Source organism: Pinus tabuliformis, chromosome 7 (genome assembly GCF_031772625.1).
Source record: "Pinus tabuliformis cultivar Carrire ecotype Pingquan chromosome 7, CPIR1, whole genome shotgun sequence".
Classification (NCBI taxonomy): Eukaryota; Viridiplantae; Streptophyta; class Pinopsida; order Pinales; family Pinaceae; genus Pinus; species Pinus tabuliformis.
This window is the reverse complement of record NC_142293.1, coordinates 225,056,044-225,077,379: the sequence shown is the minus strand read 5'-3', so window position 1 is coordinate 225,077,379 and position 21,336 is coordinate 225,056,044. Positions and strand designations below refer to the sequence as shown.

Genomic DNA, 21,336 nt, shown 5'->3' with positions numbered 1-21,336 from the left:
CATGGTGCATTATAGGATGTGTGGTGCCGTGGGGGTGGGGTCGTGGCCAACAAGGTCGCTCATGGGCCCAATCACAGGTTGAGGAGGTTGCGGCTACACATTACTCAGCTACCCCTTCGAGCACTTGGGGGGATATTCAGAGGCTTGAGATTCATGTGTCCCAGGAGTGACATGCTTACTCAGATTCTGATTTATTGGAGGAGGTTTCTTGTTGGCTTCCTAACCCTGACCACACCAAGGGAAGAAGGAACCAATACATGCATTTTGTAACTCTCCATTGGCAGTTAAAGACCTTGTTAGGAAGGGTCTTAAGATAAAAACATGAGGACATAGATGATATTATTTATTTCAAGATGATATTTAGCGGAATCAATGGAAACAATAGGCATGTCTTGACAAGTTGAAAGCTTGCTTAGTTCACATGGAAAGCGACATCCAATGCAATTTTAAACCCGTAGTTCCACTTGGTTCAAGTGCAACGGATCCAAACCCTGTGACATCATTAGACACCTAAATTGGCTACCATGTTCTGGTTATCTTTTAATGGTTTTCTTTTGACTTCATGTTATTAATGTTGTTCTTTGTTCCTAAAAGATATTTTAAGTTTTCTCAAATCGACCAATAACTCTAGCTTTCTATGTGGCAAAGTAAAGTTGGTTTTTTTTACTATTAATTATGTAATTTGATTTTTGAAGTCATATAATTAACTTAAAAAAAAATATTATGAGTAAATTTATATAAACCTTTCAAAAAATTAAACTGAATAATATAGAACAAAATTTTAATATCAAAATATTTTATAGTTTTACATATATAATAATCATAAAATTATTATTAATAATAATCATTATAATTATTATAATAAATAATTATATAAATTTAATTTTTTTTAACTGAAATAGTTTGGCGAACCATTCATTTCCCCACTTATAAGAATTTAAGTATCAAGAAACATGTTATAAAATTCTTATTTTAATCTAAATAAATAAATAAAATAAAATTATATAAAATTAAAAAATTAAACAACAACATAAATAAAAATTATATCATAATATTTAAAAAAATATAATATAAATAAACATTATATCATTATATATATATATATATATATATATATATATATATATATATATATATATATATATACATTAAAGTATTAAAAAGTCAAAATCATTTTTTATAACTTTGGTATGATGTCAAATATAAATTAGTTTATTAAAAAGATGGAGATATTTTAAAAAAACAAAATATATTAATTAAAAATATTAGAAAGTCAATAAATAAATAAATAAATAAATAAATAAATATATATATATATATATATATATATATATATATATTTTATAAAGTTTATGATATTAAAAGTATGTTTTTATCCTATCATGTTAAAGCATGTTTATGTTTTTTTGGCGGGGGTGGGGGTTAGTGATAATTATGTTTAAGAAAATCCCACGGAAGTATTCAAACTTAAGGAATAATTCTGGTGAGACATGAAATTAGTAGTCTTTTGATGACGTAGATGCAAAGTGGGGTCACATGGATCTTATCCTTTAAGTGTAGATGTGACTTAGTGTATGTAAACATCATTCAGGGCCATGGAAAACCAAAACAGAATGGAATATAATGTCCTTTATAATATTGTCTATGTTATATTTAAAGTTTAAAAATAAAATAAAATTTATTTATAAATATGTATAAAGTTTATGAAAGGTGATAAAATTTAGTAATTGTTGTGTTATGAAGTATTATGTAAATTATAAAATGTAATGTTTAAATTTTTGTGGGTTAATTATTTTTTTGTATATAGGTGTAGTTTAATTTATAGATGAAATAATTTTTTTCCAGAATATTTTTTGGTTAATTTAATTAAAATTCTTGAGTTTAAGTTGTTTAATCTATACAATTGGAGTGTTTGAGTTAGGTGTTGAATCCATTTATGAATTCAAAAATGTATTTTAATCAACTAAAAATCACAAACTTGCTTGAAATTGTATTGTCGAATTCCGGTGAAAAAGGTTATTTCGTGTATAAGTTAGACTAATATATATATATATATATATATATATATATATATATATATATATATATATATATATATATATTATTTTGTAAATTGGGATTATCTCATGTGGTTGGAATAATGGTTGTTATTTCCTCGTTTAGGTTGAATTCTATGCGAGCAGCATGATAATGAGAAATATTGATGTAATGGACACACACACATACACACACATACACACACACACGCACACACACATATTAAATTGTTTTTCAACCGTGATGAGAATATTGTATTAAATCAAAATTTGCACCTCGATTGCATCTTGTACAACAAGTGAGTACAATGAAACTCCTTCAATGTGAGTTATATGTGTGACCTCATGATGGTCTTTATTCTTAAGATCTATTAGCCATTTTACTATATTAAAGGACACACAGTCTTTGGAGGTGTAGATTTTCTAAAAAACATGTAGATAAAGACAAAATTCATACTGTGTAGTAGACCCATTGTAAAGGAATAGTTGTGAGGGAAAGAATACCATTTCTTATTAGGACTCCTTTGTCTGATTTTACACATTTATTGGCGAGAACATCTGCAACAAAATTGTTCATTCTCAACACATGAAAGAAGCTAATAGTGGAGAAGACTAATTTCAAATTCTTGATTATATCAATAATGCTTCGCAGCTTGAAATCCTTAGGTGAAGATCCATCAACAAAGTGATGGATAACTAGTTGTAAATCTCCCAACACCACCAAATCTGTGATGTTTACTACTTTGGCTGGAAGGAGCCATTACAATGATCCATATGCCTCTGTTGCATTATTTGCACAATTTCCTAACCCCCAAGTGTACTCAATTTTATTAATGTTGTTCGAGTAAAATTGACTCATTCAAGTTACTATTGATTTCTCGTTCCAGGCATATGAGCTCCCATGGTTTTCCCCATGGTATTTATTTTCAATGTAGCTTATTTAAAGACAAAGAAAATCAATGTTAATGTGTCTTAATGGCCACTAAGAACACAACAATGGTGTTTTTAGACATCACCACTTCTCTGGGTGCTTTGTGATCATAACAATTGGTATCAGAGCTAAAGGTGGATGGAAATATCTCGACACAAAGCCTGGTGAAAATCAAATTCAAAGCGATAAATATTAAAGCCGAAGGAGAATGAGTTTATTTGGCTTGGTAGAGGTGAGAGACTAAAGACTTGATCTACAAGAATATGTGGTTGCATAATAGGAAACAAAAAAAGAAGATAAATGTGGCATGTTGAGGGGTGATATGGATTGGCCTCGACAATTTGAACATGTTCAGTGAGCGCAAAGGGATCAATGTGGCACTTTCGATGTGATAATCTAAGGAGTGGACCTTGGGCATATATTTAATGGCCCTTGAATTTTGCCAACTATTGAACAAATTATATCAGCGTAGGACCTGAAATCTCTAATAGGTTTGTTATTGAGGGGCCTTTTGAATTCAGGATGGAGCTTCGAAAGGATGGAGCTTAGAGTGGCCAAAGTGTTGGCCACAACTAATGAGGAGAAAATTATAGAAGCCAGGAGAGTGGTTGTATGGATGAGAAAGAATGAAGATGGTATAAAGTGAAGGATCCAATGTCTGATGTGTGAATAACCTAAAGGTCTTAGTCCAAGTTGTGAAATCTTGTCATAGGCAGGTGCATTTCCCTAGGAAGTTGTAAGACCTAATGTTTAGGCATACATGTTGCATAGGGGCAAGCATTGTTGTAAGGTCTGGTTCACGCATACATGTAGTGCAATGGCGCATGGAGTATCAAGTTGTAGAATTGACCACTTGGAGAGGTACTAGGGTAGCAGGTTTACTAGTATCTGACTTGAAGGGGGGGAATGTGAGATCTCATGTTCGACATGGTTGATGAATGATTGAGACCAGGTCAATCTGCCTAAGTAATTTTTGGATGGTGGCTTGTTAGAGTTGTTTGAGTAAACTTGACTCAATCAAGTTACTCGTGGTTTCGATCTCTAGGTATATAAGCACTCATGGTTTTTCCCATGTTATTTATGTTTAATGTATCATATTTAAAGGCCAAGAAAATAAATGTTATTTGTCCCAATGGCCATTAGGAACACAACAACAATGTTTTTATACACCGCCACTTCTCTGGGTGCTCTGTGATCTTGACAAATTTCAAAATTTCTATCGAAATTGAGAATAACCCCTCTTGCTCATGCCACCCCCAACTATATTAAATTGTTTTAAAGAATTACAATTATTAATTTTACTTTATTATTATTTTTATTGCATAAATCTATTCTAGAAGCTACCACAATAATTCATAGGTGTAACTGGCCTACATCCTAACCTAAAAACATGGGCTTTGCTATGGGAGAAATTAAATCTTGAACCTTCCTCACTCACATAACTTTACATATATGGGCTTGCCTAATGAAGTATCTACAAAAGCACCTTTTATTCATTAATACACCAGCATAGATCCATCTTAAATACGGATCTAAGATGAGCAGAGAGGGATCAAATTTCTTCACGTGCAAACTTCTTTAGAGTGTAAAATAGAATGTGTTAATTTTCATTGTTTAAATTATATTTTTTAATGTTAAATAGAATATATATAGGGCAAAATAAACGTTTTAATAATAAAAACTTAATTTTTTCATAATACATACATCAAATTTTTTAAATGATATATAATATATATGCGATTGATATTAAAATATTTTACATAACATGTACATCTAGACATTTTATCAGGCAAATCAAAATGGTTTTTTATTATTAATATATTTTTAAGTATATGTCAATATTAATTCCTATTAAAATATTTTATTGATAGTTCACATTGAATATTTTTTTATATACCACATTAGAATATTTTATCTAACAATTTTTTTTATTATAGCCAACATTATTTTCTATTTAGAACATAATTTCTATTTTTTATTTTAAAGGGGGACCGATGGACATACTTACACATCCCCTCATACTGGGTTGTAGAATAAGTCTCTCATCTCAATAAACGTTTATAACCATAAAAGCTTAATTTTTTCATGATACGTACATAATTTTTTTAAAATTATATATAATATATATGCAATTGACATTAAAATATTTTACCAGACATGTATTTAAATCTTTTGTTGAAATATTTTTTAAAGTATAAGATTTAAAAATCTTACTCACACATTTTTTTTTACTTCTAATTACTTTACAACATATTCATTTTTTATTATAGCCAACATTATTTTTCTATTTAAAGCATAATTTTTATTTTTTATTTTTATTTTAAAGGGGACAAACATACTTACACATCCCCTCGTATTGGGTTGTGGAATGAGTCTCTTGGCTCAATTAAAATACAATAAAATATGAATTATCTCCAAAAAATAAATTTTCAATCCAACAAAGATCTTATGTTCAAGAATAATAATTTGTCTTCTTAAAAGATACATTCTCTAATCAAATCATATTGTTTAAAGACTTAAAGAACAAAAAATGAATATATATATATATATATATATATATATATATGAAAATTTTAAATTTCTAGAGAAAAATGTTTGATTTTCTTTTTCTTTTTCTCCTAGAATATTTATGACCTCGGAGATTGTATGTGGTTTTGGAAATTGCTATTCAAAAATACTTGAATTTTCAAAACCATGTAGTAACTAATTTAGGCCACATTAATCTTTAACATGGTTGGATTTTTTTGGACCTCTTCTAAACTATCACTTTACAAAAAGAACTTTAAAATTCAATTACTCTAATCAATTTTGACATTAAAATTAAATAAATTATCTTATAACAAATAAATAAAATGTTAATTTTAATTTAAAAATAAATAAATAAAATAGTTTTCATTATCTTAAAGTATTTTTTTATTGATGATGATGATGATGGTTAACATCTGCTGAGACCAAATAATGATCTATCGGACCTAAAAATACAAATTATTTATTTTGATTTAAGATTTTATTCCTATGCTCAAAAAGCTTGGAGAGAAGCCTCCCGAGTTCACTATAATTTTGGAATTGTAAAAGGCTAGGAAGGTCAGTATTGTAACAAAGGTTGTGAAATTGAGATCTAATGTGGTTGTATGCAGGGCACTCTAAGAGGAAGTGGTTTTCATCCTCGATGCTCCTATTCTCACAAATATGGCAGATCCTTTCCATCCATGGCGTTTTAGGAACTGCCCAGCGGCCAGTTTCACTATGGAGCTCATGAGAATTCGTTCTTATCTTTGCTATATTAATTTTCTTCTTTGAGCTAGTTAGAATAGAGAGATACTTTTGATCTTCAAGGGTGGGGTTGATGACCTTCTTATAATAACTTAATTTTCTTTTAGACGCTAAATCTTTCTCACACCACAATTTTTCTTTGAACTTAGAAGTAACAATATCTTTAATGTTATTTATGTTTTGCAAAGCATCATTCTCATTGATCTCCCAATAGTTTAGCCAGGCCCTTGTGTCCTTATGCCATCCTCGGTTAAGCCTTGGGTGGTTTTGGCCGGAATTTAAAGCTAGCTTAGGAAGTCTATGATTGTCTATGTTATTGAGCTTGTGCTTGTACAACAGAAACCTGCGCATAGCTAGGCTCTCAATAGGAGAAAGACCTGCTTCTATAAGGAGAATAGGATAGGGTGTATTACTTTTAATTTTGAGGTTATAATTTATAAAACACTTCTGGATTTGCTCAATCTTCCTCCATGATTCTCTGGAGATGCTGCAGCCCCAAACTTCACAGCCATATAAGATAACAGGAGTGACTAAAGTTTCAAAGAGGAACTTCTTTTTATCCCACATTACGAGGTTTGTTGTTTTACAATTATTTTCAAGACCAAAATAAGCTTTCCATCCCCCATTGATCCTTTTCTCAATGCTATGGTTCTAGTTGAGCTTGTGATGGATATCAATTCCTAGGTACTTGTAAGAATACACTTCCTCCAAGTTATTATTGTCATACATAAAATTAGCACAAGTGTCCTTCTTGGATTTGATAATCATAAATTTTTTTTTCTCTGTGTTAACAGTCATACCCATGGTAGAGCAGAAATCCTTAAGAAGCTTGAGTTGCTTATCAAGATCAGAAGGGCACCTTGCCAAAAGAACAATATCGTCAGCATAGAGAAGAAGGATAATAACTATCCCAGCTAAGATTGTGCCACCACATCCTGCTTCTTCTAAATAACCTTCGAGCTTATCGATGTAAATGCCAAATAGAGTAGGGGAGAGGGGGCAACCTTGTTTAACTCCGATGTTACACTTAATATCTTTTGACCACCCCTCATGTAAAGCTTGTAATATTTTTAATGTATATTAATGTAAAGCTTGTGTTTATAATATTTTTATAAATGAGATAAAAAAATTAATAGATAATTATAAATAAATACATATTATCCATTAATCATAATATAATTAGATTTAGTTAATATGTATTTTATTTATATCTATTTAAATCAAAATTATAATCAACTTGATGTTAAATATTCTGATACAACAAAGCAAGTTGGGCTTGCTCTTCTCTGGAAAGTAGATAAATGATAAATTGCATGGTTGTTTCAATGTGAACCAAATGTTGATTGACATCTTCATTCTTTACTCACGACGGGAGCTCCATTCTGATACCCACACAATATTCCTCTCTACCTTCTGCACTTATGAAAATCCAAGCCCAAATTTTTGGAGGAAAAATGATGCGCAATGAAGAATTCATCAAGGTTCATAATGAATATATAGGACTTGAAGAATTGAGGCTTAAGGTTGAAGTTGTCACCATGATTTGGAGAGTGACAAAGCTTGTGCCATTCCTTCTCATTCTGAGTCATGTCTTTTAACTCTCTTGGATCAAATCCCTGAGAATAAATTACCTCCAATAGCATCTAAGATGCTTTGATTTCTGTGGAAGACGGATTTGGGTGAACACCATTAAAGATAACTTGATTGTGAGCAAGCCAAATGGCCTAGCACAAATACTTTGGGAATGCCATCCAACATCTCATTAATACATATTTTGATTTCCTTGGCTAGGGAATTTTGTTCTTTCATTTCTCAAACATTTCTGGCCAATTATTAGGGATATTGGAGATGTCTCTGACCTTTTCAAATTATTTTTTCTAGAACTCAATTGACAAAGAAAAGTGTCTAAAAATATGGGGATATCCTCCTCTTCCTGCTCACAAAAGGCGCATCGGGATGGCCCTTGGATGTTCATTTTTTTAAGGTTTTGCACTATCAGAACCTTCTTGTGAACTAGTTCCCAACATAATATGTTGATTTTTGACAATCCATCCTTGTTCCAAATTTTGCTCCAAAGTTTATCTAGAGGAGGTCATGGAAATCTTCTAGTTAAAACTTCATGTCCTGCCTTAACCGTATATACATATTTTTTTCTTCCCATCCATATTTGTTGATCTAATCTTGTTGTTACAATTGGAATGAATCTCTTTTCAAAATTTATCAATGCATTCCAATGAGACCGAAGATTGTGAGGTATATCATGATGTTGCCAACCAATCTAGAGACCATCATTGTCCCACTGTGATATGTCAACGAGCTTATTGTAATTATTTCCTTCCATCCATTTTCTTTATTCTTTGACTCCTTCGCTTTCATTCAACAAAACCGTTGAGGGAATATGGTCCTTCCAAAGGTTGATGCACACTCCATTCCTTGTTTTCCATGCCATATGATCAATAATGATTGAGGTCGTTGCTTTGTGTAGTTTCCATATTTTGGATCCTCTATCTAGTCAAATTTTGTGTGTGTGTCTTATAAGCCTGCTCTTATGGAAATATTTTCGAACAAATGCCTACTTCCACCATTCTAAAGAGTCTGAAATGAGGCATCAGACAATATTAGCAGCCAAGGCAAAATTCATGATCTCAGGGTCTTTAATAGCTAATCCACTGAATTACTTCGGCAGACATGCTATACACCAATTCACCAGGTGAAATATATTTTCATTATTCTTCCCTCATTACTAGAGAAACTTCCATAATAAACCTCCAATTTGTTGGATTATTCCTTTATGGGAGAGAAGAACTGAGCCTATATATACTAGAAGTGATGTCAAAAATGACTTAACTAGCACTACTTTTCCTACCATATTTAACCATTTCACACCCCATGACTGAATTCTTTTCTTTATCTTTTGCAAGACTACTTCCCAATCGTCAGCATAAGATGATCCCAGTGAAATTGGGATTCCTAAAATATTTGAATGATCTCCATTCCAGAACAACAGGGAAATCTAAGATCCTTGATCTCTCATTCAGAGTAACATCTAAAAAATTCTATCTATATAGTTAACATTGCCTTTTATTGACCATCCCTACAGAAAGACAAGATAGTAGTCCAGAATATTTTTGAAGCAGATTGTTATTATTTTAGAGCCCCCCCCCCAAGAGAAGGGTGTCATCTACAAATTGAGAGTGGTTTACTCACTTAATATTTTTTGTTATACTCAACCCCACAACCCTGCCTTCCTACCTTGTTTTTTTCTAAATTTTTGCTCAAACGTTTAGCCATAATAATATAAAGGAGCGGTGATAATGGGCAACCTATCTTAATCCCATTGATGCAATAAAGAAAGAGGTGCGACAACCATTGTGTTGGGTGTGTGTTATATTCTTTCCACGATTAGCCACACATGCGAAGCTAGAGGTTAGAGGGAGGCGTAAGTTCCCCCTTTGTTGTACGGGGTGCAACGAGGGGGTCATAGGGGGGATGGTAGCCCCCTTTTATGGGGTTTGAGGCAGTGCCCTAGGAATTTTTTTTGGGATCCTATATTAGGTAGGCATACCTACCTATGGTTTTGTGCATGTATTTCACACATGGTTTTGGGCATGATGGTTTTCTGCCCATGGTATTTTGTAGATTCGGTCAAGGGAACTACAATTATTTTCTAATCCAGGGTTAAAGGATGCTTCAGCATGTATATAGATGTATTGTAACATTGAAAAGGAAAATAATGAAAAATTAATCAAGTAGTCCTAGTTTTTGGATCCAGGGGAAAATATATCTATATATTTGTTTTATGTTTTATGCTCTCGCCATTGTTTATTTTCTGTTTTTCGAATTTGCATGCAGGTAATTTCTGTACAGGGTTAAAACCTGCATTTGTTATTAGAGATGTTTCGGAGTCAAGGGGACTCCTTTGCTGCTGAGGGGTTTTGCTCAGGCTTGTGGTAGTTCCTATTCAATGGAAATCTGCAGGATCGATTCTTGTGATGAAAGAAGTTGACAAGTAGTGGAAAGATAGAGATCGATAAATTTAATGATTAGAGTTTTGAGTTGTGGAAACTCAAGATGGAGGATCTGCTAGTGGATAAACATCAGTGGATCGTGGTAGATCCAGGTACTAAACCAACGACAATGTAAGATGAAGACTAGATGAAGTTGGATCGAAAAGCAAAGAGCACAATATGGTTGTGTATCTTAGATTCAGTTTTATTGAATGTATTAGGGGAAGCTACAATGAAGGATTTCTGGGACAAGTTGGGGACTTTGAACCAATCTAAGTCTCTGGTGAATAAACTGTTCCTACAGAAAAATTTGTATAACCTGTGAATGAAGGATGGAAACTCGATGATAGAGCATCTGAACGCCTTCAAGACTGTGGTAAGCCAGTTGTTATCTGTTGATATTAAAATTTCAGATGAAGATAAGTGCATCAGTTTGTTGTGTTCTCTACCAGATTCATGGGATAGTCTAGTTATTATAATAGGTAGCAATACAACTACCTTGAAGTTTGATGAAATAGTCTCATCCTTGCTATCGGAGGAGATGAGACAGAAAAATATGGAGGGTCATAATGGAGATGCCTTGTCTATACGAGGGCAGTCCCAGAACATAAATAAAAATAATTCCTCGAGTGTGAGATCTAAATCTAAAGGGATATCTAAGGTGTGTTGGAAATGCTAAAAGGAAGGGCACTTCAAAAAGGAATGTAGATCTAAAGCTCCTAAGAAAGGAAAGGGATCTAATGATGCTCCTTCTATAGAGGTGAAGACCACCTTAGATGAAGGTGGGGATATGTACTTGGCTTCTTCATCAAGTACACATGTAGATCATGAGGCATGGTTGATTGTCTCAGGTGCATCCTTTCACTTCACTCCCCACAGGGAGTTGTTCTACGAGTATGAGAAATATGCTGGTGGTGATGTCTTCTTAAGGGATGATAGGAAGGCTAGAATCGTTAGATGCAGAAAATTCAAGCTGAAGTTGCAAGGTGGAAGGATTAGAACACTTCTGGGTGTTCTGTATATTCCTGCATTGGCCAGAAATCTGATTTCTGTAAGAAATATGGATGATGCAAGTGTAAAACAATGTTTGAGAAAGATACCTGCAAGATGGTTCGAGGAGCACTAGTATTAATGTGAGGAGTTCAGATTGGAACTCTATACAAGCTTTTGGGTAGCAGTGTTATTGATGGGTGCAACAATTTTGTGGTTCTTGAAAGTGGAGCAGAAAATTTAGTGGTCTCTGGAGAAAAGACCATGCTATGGCATCAAAGTCTTGGACATATTAGAGAGAAGGGCCTTCAAATACTTCGTGGTAACGGTATGGTAGAAGGTATGTCCAATTCCTCTCTAGATTTCAATTTCTGTGAACATTGTGTATATGGGAAGCATAATCAGGTGAGTTTCCCCTTTGGTACTAAGAGGGTGAAAGGGATATTAGAACTTGTGCATAGTGATGTGTTTGGACCTATGTCAGTTCCATCACTGGGTAAATCTATGTACTATGTATCATTTGTAGATAACTTCTCAAGGAATACATGGATATATTTCGTCAGGAATAAATATGAAGTCTTTGACAAGTTTAAAGAATTTAAGGCTTTGGTGGAAAACCATACAGAGAAGAAGATAAAGGTGTTGAGGACAGATAATGGTGGAGAGTTCTGCAAGAAGGAATTTGAAGAGTTTTGTAAGGAGTGTGGTATAGCACGGAAGAAGACTACTCCATACACACCTCAACAAAACATAGTTCTAGAAAAATTGAACTTGACATTGATGGAAAAGGCAATAAGCATGTCGAATGGTGTCAGGTTAGGATATGAATTATGGGTAGAGACAGTCGAGATTGCATGTTACATGGTCAACTGATCACCTTCATTAGTGTTGGAGGGTAAGACTCCACATGAGGTATGGACTGGTAAGAAATCCTCTCTTTCATGTCTGAGGGTATTTGGTTGTGTTGAAGCCCTGAAAATCGGGTTTACAACAAGGGGGATACCCGCCCGGTCCGGACCTTGGTTGGCAGCTCCTTTTCTGTTTGGTATAGCGGGTCCGACTGGGGATATGGGACTAGTTTCCCAATTTATGTGTGTGTGTGAGAAAGATGGATATTTCTGTTTCTAACAGTTTCTAAATGGAATACTTCTACTCTAATTCTAATCTAATAATAAGGAAATTATATTCTAATAAGCAAAAATATCTAAATCTACACTAACCCGGGGTGAGATCTTTCCTTTATGCGATCTAAAATGATTTCAAACAACAACTGGTAATAAAGATCATTCAACTGCTATGAGAAAAGAATTCAATAAAGATGAAACACTTCGTATAAGAAGTTAGACGAAACAATTGTGAAAAACATATCGAATAATAAGCTATTCATACACTAAGCATAAATAAATAGCTATCACCGTACAAAAGTGCCAAATGATAACTCACACATTCATACATTAATATATAAATAACTGAACATGAAAATCACTCTAACACAAGGAAGAAATAGTTAATAGATAGAAATACCATTTATAACTAGTCCTACTCATGAGCTTCAAGTGCTAACGATTTATCTCTTCTTGATCAAATATCCACTAAGAGTGCAAAAGTGCAACATCAGTAGTAGATATCAAATGCAAACATCAATAACTCCTATTCCATTCATTCATCAAAACCTCCTCAGAGGGTACAGAAGTGCATGTTCTGGGGAATTTTTTGATAAATTTTAGGACCATTCTCTAAATGCATGAGAAGGGTTTAAATACTACTAACTAAATCTAAAAATAAATTATCACAAAAATATAGGATGCGGTTTAAATGACCGTCCTCTTTTCAGGAAAATAAAACAAAATAAAACTAAAATTGAATCTAAAATTAAACTACTTCTGTATTTGGTCCTTGAAATCGCATTCATGTAGCATCTGTTTGAGAAGATTCGGCTGGCCGACTTCCGATTTTAGCTGAGCTGAGAAAACAGAATCGACGAGAGTTGGCGCTATCTTTTCAGCCGAATTGATGATGCACTTAAGAGTCATCCACTGGCTGTGTGGCTTTACCAAGTATGCCCAGTAATAATCCTAGTTTAACCTGGTTAATCCTTGGATTTCTTGTGCCTTTTCTTGGGCCTTCTGTTTCCAATCTGCCTGACTCATCGCTTTCCTGCAATTTTCGGAGCTTGTAGGTGACTAGGAAATTAGCAGCTTGCCTTTTCAAAAAAAAATTCTCAGCTAATCACGCATCGGAAATTGCCTCCGTTTCTTGATCCAGATTTCCTTGATGAGCTTTTCGTCTTTTGCGCTTTTTCCTTCCAGCGGATATAAAGTTCAAAATTTGTAAAAATGATAATTCTGTGAACTCTTGACCTTGAGTCTTAAACTGTCTGTTTCTGATATCTGCGCTGTCCAGTATCCACTTCACCATGTCCGTGTATGGGAGAATTTTGGGCCTTGCTGCTATCCGGTGCAAGAATGAGCAAGCTAGCTTTATAAGGGATGCTTCAGAACAACCATTTGAGCCCGCAGTAGCAACAACTTCCATTACTCTGGGAATCTCCTCATCAAGCAGATTATACATGCCTTTCCACGTAGAAATTCCTGCGTCTCTGTTACAGGTCATGTCTGTATATAAGGGTGCCATTTCCTTTTCCTCAGAGCTCGGGGCTTTGCTTTTCTTTCCCATTTTAACCTGCGTATTGCTCTGTATCGTCCTTTGTTCTCCGTTCCTGCAATTCACAAGTGAAGTGAAAATGAATGACAAGGAAGGGTGATAGGAAAGTTTTAAATGCCGCAGACACATAAAGTATACCACCTTATGTGAGATGATTTTTTCGATAAGCACGAACCCATATTCAATTAATAACAGGCAAATAACTCATTTATTAGCATTAAAGCACATAACCAGGTGTCAGCTTAAGGAAAATACTTTTCTTGAGTAACATGCCCAAAAGATCTACGATGGAGTGATTTTGCGATTTGCTTCGCAATATCGCAGATCGCAACATCACGAAATGATAACATCGCAAAATTGTAACATCGCAAAGTTCACTGCTCGTTACATCGCATTATCGCATTGTCGCTGTATCGCAATATCGCAATATCGCAGATCGCAGAAACGTTATATATGATAAACTTTGTTAACTTGTTTTCTGCGAAATGCGATTTGCGATCGGCGTCATTGCATATCGGAAAATTAAATTTTTTCAATGTAAATTGTATTTGCTGCATGCGATGCGATATTATCGCGTATCGCAATCTCGTAATTTTGGAGTTCGGCTTGTAAGGTGTTCTTTTTTGTGATGCGATATTCCTAAGGAAAGATTTGCGTCTTACCTTATCATAAAACTTAGATTTTTATGAATTTTCAAGGGGGCTTCCTAAGCTTATGATGGTAATTTTATTCGAAAAAGGAAATTTAAACACTACTTTGATTTTTTAAATATTTTGCTAAGGGTCCCCACTTATTTAGTATTAGGAATTATACTAAATAAGAAGGGGGGTTGTTTTTGGCCACAGCAATTGGCGATTCACTTGGAAGAACCAGTTTTTTTCTGAAGAAAATAGAGTTCATAATTCTAAGAGAAATAATAGAAATTACATGCTGTTGATGCCGAGGCATATGCTGTAGTGTGGTTGTTTACAACTGTTCAAAGATTTTTACAAAATTACATCCAGTAAGTCCCGCTGAGGATACGGAGGTTCTGTATCCGTCATATATAAGCAGTGTCGCACAAAAATAACCAAAAATAGACAGAGTTTTGAGGTATATGAGCCCTCATGCAGTGAAATAAAGTATAGAGCCGATCAGAACTAGTGCCGTTATATACAAAACATAAACATGTAGAGCAAAAATTTAGGTGGGGAGGATGTCCCCCTGTTGCAGACCATCAATATATGGACGGTGATAGAATCTGTGCATCCCCTCTGGTTTGTATTCTTCAATCAGCCAGTCTCCTAGAGGTCGATCGGCCGCTTCTTTCGAGAGCCGGTCAGCAGTTGCATTTCTTTCCCTGTAGATGTGAGAAACAGTGATCTGGTCAAAATGTGTTTTTAAAAAAACAATTTCTTCCAAGATGTGTTTCAAAGAATATGCATGACAGATAGATTTATTATTTGCCCAATCAATCACAATCTTTGAGTCCCCAAAGATTTGAATTTGTCGACAGTTTTTGGATAGAGTAAAGTAGAGAAGATGTCTCAGTGTAAGAAGCTCAACATGGTTATTGGTACCCGGGCCGAGTCCCATTCTCAGGTGAAAAAAGTGTGATTCTGTTAGATGAAATAATATACCCCCCCCCCCCCCCCCCCCCCACATCCTTGCAATGGTGCTGCCCCATCGAAATATGCCCAAGGCATATCCCTGTTGATATTTTCCGGCAAAATGTTCCTGGGTGTGTTGATTTTATTTTCAAAAGGGATTTCCATGTATGCCGCGCAGATGGATGGCGGAAGTAGTTGCCAATTGACCCTGTAGTCTTCAAAGATTATGGCATTACGCCTATTCCAAATGAACCAGGACACCACAGGCGGTAAGTTCCTGGCCTTTTCAGAAGCCACCGCAGTCCACCAGTGATCCCAGGCTGAGGGTATATCTGCACCATGCCAAACTGTGGTTATGTTGAGGGCCTGTGTGACCTGATACCATAAATCCTTTGTAACCTCGCAGGTGAGGAATAGGTGGGGAGTAGTTTCCTCCTCTTTTCTGCAGAGTACACACCAAGTTGGTCCAGTAAAAGCCCGTTTTCTGAGAATGGCGCCTGTAGGTAACTTGTCTGCAATAATATTCCACATTAGAAGCCTGGCCCTAGGCTGTGCTTGTAGTTGCCAGATATCATTCCACCAGTTTTTTTGTATGTCAGGTTTCTTAGCTTCGATAAGCTTTAAGTAGCCAAGCTTTGGTGCATAAATACCAGATTTGGCAGGCGCCCATATTAGTTCATCTTCCTCCTCATTAAGCTTGATGTGTGATTCGGTAAGTGCCTGAATGTATCCTTTCCAGTGTTCAGTCCATTCATCAGACAGATGCCACTAACGATCCTTGACCCATGCCTGTGTGAAGATAGATGATCATTGTAGATCTCCAATCTGTGCCAGATATTTAATGCCCCTGTTGTTGAGATGTCGGATCAATCCTTCTGGCAATAAGTGTGCATTCCCTGAACCAGGCCAAGGGTCTAAGCCAATACGGACCTGTGCACCATTGCCAATTTTCCATAGCAAGTTATCTCGGATGAGTGGCATAGCTTTTAGTGTGGCCCTCCAGATCGCGGATATGCCCTGGAGGTTCCAAGTGGGTCTGCGAATCCATTCAATGATATTAGAGGGCCAAATATATTTTTGGTGTATTACTTCCGCCCATAGACTGTCCATCTTGAGGAGTGACCAGCCCTGTTTCGCTGTTAACGCTTGTGCAAATTCTGAGAGAGATTTAAGACCCCACCCTCCCCATCTCTTTGGCATGGAAACCAGGGACCATCTTGTCCAAGAAAAAATCTTTCCCTTTTTATTTCCATTCCACAGGAACCTGTTGCAGATTTGTTGAATTTTTTGAAGGATGCCTTTTGGAATCCATGTGAGGGACATCCAGTAGACTGGGGTAGCCTCAAGTACAGATTTGATCAACAGTAGTCTACCAGCTTTTGACAGTAGTCGATGTTGCCAGCAGATGATCCTTTTTTCAATTTTGTTTATGAGCCATGACCAGTATTCAGATTTATATCCATTCGGCCTTAATCTGAAACCAAGGTATTTGATGCCCTCCAGCATGTTACATTCCAAGAAGGGAAAGTGCTGGGTCGCCAGCTGAGTTTCCTGATATGTGCATCTCATCATGGATCTGGTGGATTTCTCCCTGTTGATCTCCATGCCCGTGGCTTTACAAAAGAGTTGTAGAATGTCATTTAGTGCGATGATGTCCCGGACACTTCCATTGAGAAAGATTAAGATATCGTCAACAAACAGTAGATGGGTAAGAGAGTACTGTTCAGTGATTTTGAGACCGCTGAAGTCTCCATTCCTTTTTGCATCAACAATGAGCCTGCTCAGTCCCTCCATAACAATAAGGAAGAGTAGTGGGGAAAGAGGGCAGCCTTGCCTGATACCCCTGTTGATATTAAAGCGAGCAGAGGCTGCACCATTAATAAGGATGGCAAAGGAGACAGTAGATATACAACCCATAATCCAGTTTATGAGCGTATGGGGGAATCCCAAATGGGTAAGAATCATCTTAAGATAGAGCCAATTTACCTTGTCAAAAGCCTTTGCAAGATCGATCTTTAAAGAAATACCTTTGAGGTTCTTCAACTTGATGGAGTGTAAAGCTTCCTGGGCTGTGCCTATGGCCTCTTGGATGTGGCGGTTTTGGAGAAAGGCAAATTGTTCTGCAGATATATGTGTGGACAAAATAGGTTTGATGCGGTTGGCAATGATTTTGGCGATGATTTTATAGAGGCAATTACAGAGAGAGATAGGGCGAAAATCATTGAAGGATGAGGGGTCATCAGATTTGGGGATCAGGGCAATGAAGGTCTGGTTCATAGGCGGATGTATGTGCCCAGTGATCCTGCTCTCCTCAATGACATCCAATAAATCCTCGCCCAGCAGGTCATAAAAAGCCAGGTAGAACTCCACTGGCCAGCCATCTGGCCCCGGACTCTTATCTTTCTTAAACCATTTGAGGGTACTTTCCAGCTCTTGTATAGTAACCGGTTGACTGAGGTCTTCAATGTCCTCCTGTCCAACGAACCGAGGAAACTTTCCTGCAAGACTGATGATGTCTGGTAAATTGACAACATTCGGCGCCGTGAATAGTCGCTTGAAGTGTGTTACCCCCAGGCTAGCAAGTTGCTGGTGAGTGGTAGCCCAACCATCTGGTTCCCTTGGTAGCTTCCAAATGGTATTTGATGCCTTTCTGCCATTGGCTATGTTGTGAAAGTATTTAGTATTACTGTCCCCAGCTTTGAGCCAAATGGCTCTGCTTTTGAGTCTCCATAGCTCCTCCTTTTCTTGTAATATCTTCAATTTTTTCCCAAGCAGCTGACTTAGTAATGTTTTTGAATCGTCAGATTGATAGCCAGCCCCCCTCTCATCAGTCAATAGAGATATCTGTTCTTCAGTATCCTTCAGTATCCTTCAGTATCTGTTCATCTCTGTTCCTCTTAGATCTCACCCAGGTCTCGGTCAGTACTTTGAGCTTCTTTAGTCTACCATAGAAATCCATCGCTTTCCTCTGTTCCCTCAGCTGGGGTTGAGATGCCCAGAAATCCATGACCAGCTTGATGTATTCCGGCTCTTGGAGAAATCCAGCAAAGAATTTAAAGGGGGAGCGCGGCTTTGATTTTTTGTCACTGATCTGAAGTAGAATCGGGTGATGATCTGATAGACCCCCAGTACTGACCCATTGTCTGTATAAGGGGAATAATTGTATCAATTCCTCGTGCATCATATATCTGTCTAATCGCCGCCCCAGAGCAGCCTCTCCTGTGCGCTGATTGTGCCAAGTAGGAAGCTTCTTGTTCATGGGGATATCCACTAGATGATGTGCATCTAGTAACATGTTCATTTGATCTGCAATAGGGTCGCACTGTGCATGTTGACCCCAGGATTCTCCAACCCCCAATGAGAAGTTGAAATCGCCCCCAATCACAGTATTCTGAGTGATATGATTGCCATTTAGGAAGTTTTTCCAAAATAGGAGTCTATTCTGATTAGGCCCGTATATATTAATAATTCTGATGGGGATGCCCAAGTCACCCATGAATATGTCCATGCCGAGGAAGCCACTACCCCCCCAAACTGAGAGTGGCCTGCTTTTTCTGGGGTTTATTCCAATGAGCAGTCCGCCAGATCGACCACACGCATCCAATCCATGTAAAACCCAGCCAGGGAGCATAGCTTGTAGACTTCGCACCGCCACCTCGGATGTGCAAAGTGTTTCCTGAAGAAAAATGATATCGCATCTAGATTCATGCAAGAGTCTTTTCAGAGCCAGTCGTTTTTTGGGGTTGGCTAGTCCCCTGCAATTGTATGAGAGCCAGATCATGGGGAACCGCAGGTCAGGGGCTCAATAGCTCTAAGTGCCCGTTCGATGGTAAACTGTCGCCCCATGGCAACGTCCGCAACAGCATTTAGCTTTGCTGAAGAGATATTAGATGGTCTGCCTCGCTTTTGCTTGCGGTGGCGACCAGGGGATGATCCCAGGCCCAGTATTCTAGAACGTGCTCGGGGCCTCAGATGATAGTGATGAGAACCGGATCCGACCGGAGAGGTGGGGGAATCAGGACAGCCCAATACCAGATTGTGAGAGGGAGGAGTGGTAGAGAAAGTGGGTGGAGGTGGAGCAATGGTGCAAAGGATGGAGGGAAGGGGGGCATTTTCTGAGTGGGAGGTCCGCAAAGGAGAGTATACAAAAGATTTCATATCATCAGAAAAAAAATGAGTACAATTGGGGATGGAAGCATTACCCGGATGAGTAGGTGCAGCCTCCGCAGTCTTGGAGCGGGTACGCGACGACCCAGGTGTAGATGAAACCTTCCTTCGAGCATTCTTTTTGGCACTATCACCCGCTTTCTTGGATGGAGTCTCCTGTTGAGTCTGCTCCCCATCCGTAGGAATATTAGCTCTTGCATTTTGTCCCTCTGTGGCCTGCTGTCGAGGTCCTTTGGTATCCTCGGAAGTCACCCCCAAATTCAGTGGACAATCCTTATAGAGATGGCCAATTTTGTGGCATCTTCGACAGCGGAAGGGAACGCCTTCGTAGTCTAGTAGCTGTTTGCGAGAGACATGGTTGTGGTGCAGAGTGATTTTTTCCTCTAAACCCGGTCTGGTGTCCAAGTGGACTAGTATGCGAGCCATTGTCCTGATGCCCGTTTTTTCATACGATCTGTCGTGCTCCAGGTAAGTACCTAGAGTGTCCCCAATTCTCTTAAAAGCATACGGGGTCCAAAAATACCAGGGCAGACCAGGTAGGCGAACCCATATGGGTCCAGCCCCCAGTTGTTCTCGTTCCGGGTCGAAGAGGAGATCCCACCGCTTGAGCATGACTGGAGCTAACTCAATGTGCCAAAACTGAGAGAGGATCCACTCAGTGTATTCTGGTCTATGGAAATGTAAGGCGAACCAGCCCCTCGTGAGAACCATGATATCTGGAAGTTCTTTGAGTAATGTGCCCCAAATCTCCTCCACCCAAAGCTTGAGTCGTTCCACAGTGTAGGTGCGTCCACGAACCCTACCGACCAGGACCTTGCGAGCAGCATCCATCACATCCGGCAGCGGAGCTTCAGGCCCAAAGTTGATGTTGAAATCCGAATCAATTGCTCGAAGGCATCTGCCTTTTATCACCTTCTCTGAGCGCTTGCCAAAAGGAATCTCCTTAAGAAGTTTACGGCAAGGGTCAGTTGAGCTATGCTGTGCGGAACCAGCGGATCGAACCGGTATCGGCGGGGTAATAAAGCATCCCGAGCGAATCGGAGAGCGGGGAACAAAGCTACTAGTTCCAGGGAGACGGGATAGGGAGGAGCGGTGGGGGGGCTATTAGGCCAGCGGCATAAAGGAATCAGAAGGTGTTTGTGAGTTTGATGGAGGCGGGGGCGGTGGGGGTGGAGGTAATGTAGGTCGGTTATGAATCTGGAGCAAAGCGTCGAGGGAAGGCGAGTTTTGAAAGCATGAGCCCAACAACTGAATCGTCGCGGGGGATAGGGGCGGGCAATCAAGTGGCGAGGAGTCCGCGAGGTTGAAGTCTGTAGATTTTTTCTTCCCAGTGTGCGGCAGGTGCGGCTGCTGAGACGAAGCACTTGTCTCATAGCCCAGTGCAACACTTCGCGGTATCATATGGGGTCACTTTGAATGCGCCCAGATGTCTTGGTGAGGCGTGGGGTCCACCTCATAGTCAACAATGTCTTCATCTCCCATGTTGTCTGTCGGTGCAGTGTATGCCAACAAGAATCGAACAGGGAACCGTCCAGCGGAAAGGTAGGAGGGACCAGTGCGCCAGTGTATCCAGGAGGGGACCGCAGAGTAAAATAATGCACCGAGAAACCCGAAGCCGCTGTCGTTGACTTGGAAGAACCAGTTATCTCTGCTGCTTTTTGAATTTTCAAAACTTCCAA

The 21,336-nt window shown here is 37.8% G+C and overlaps 1 protein-coding gene across 1 annotated transcript in view; it reads right to left on the bottom strand.

Annotated features, from left to right (window-relative positions):
• LOC149246664 (uncharacterized) overlaps positions 1–19,121 on the bottom strand; it is a 73,836-nt gene extending 54,715 nt beyond the window's left edge. The window contains exons 1-3 of the mRNA XM_089442170.1: positions 18,437–19,121; positions 16,421–18,150; positions 15,544–16,210 (exon numbers count right to left, since the gene is read on the bottom strand). Of these exons, the coding sequence (XP_089298296.1) occupies positions 15,544–16,210; positions 16,421–18,150; positions 18,437–19,121 (3,082 nt within the window). The remainder of the gene's footprint in view (positions 1–15,543; positions 16,211–16,420; positions 18,151–18,436) is intronic.
• Between the last annotated feature and the right edge of the window lie 2,215 nt (positions 19,122–21,336).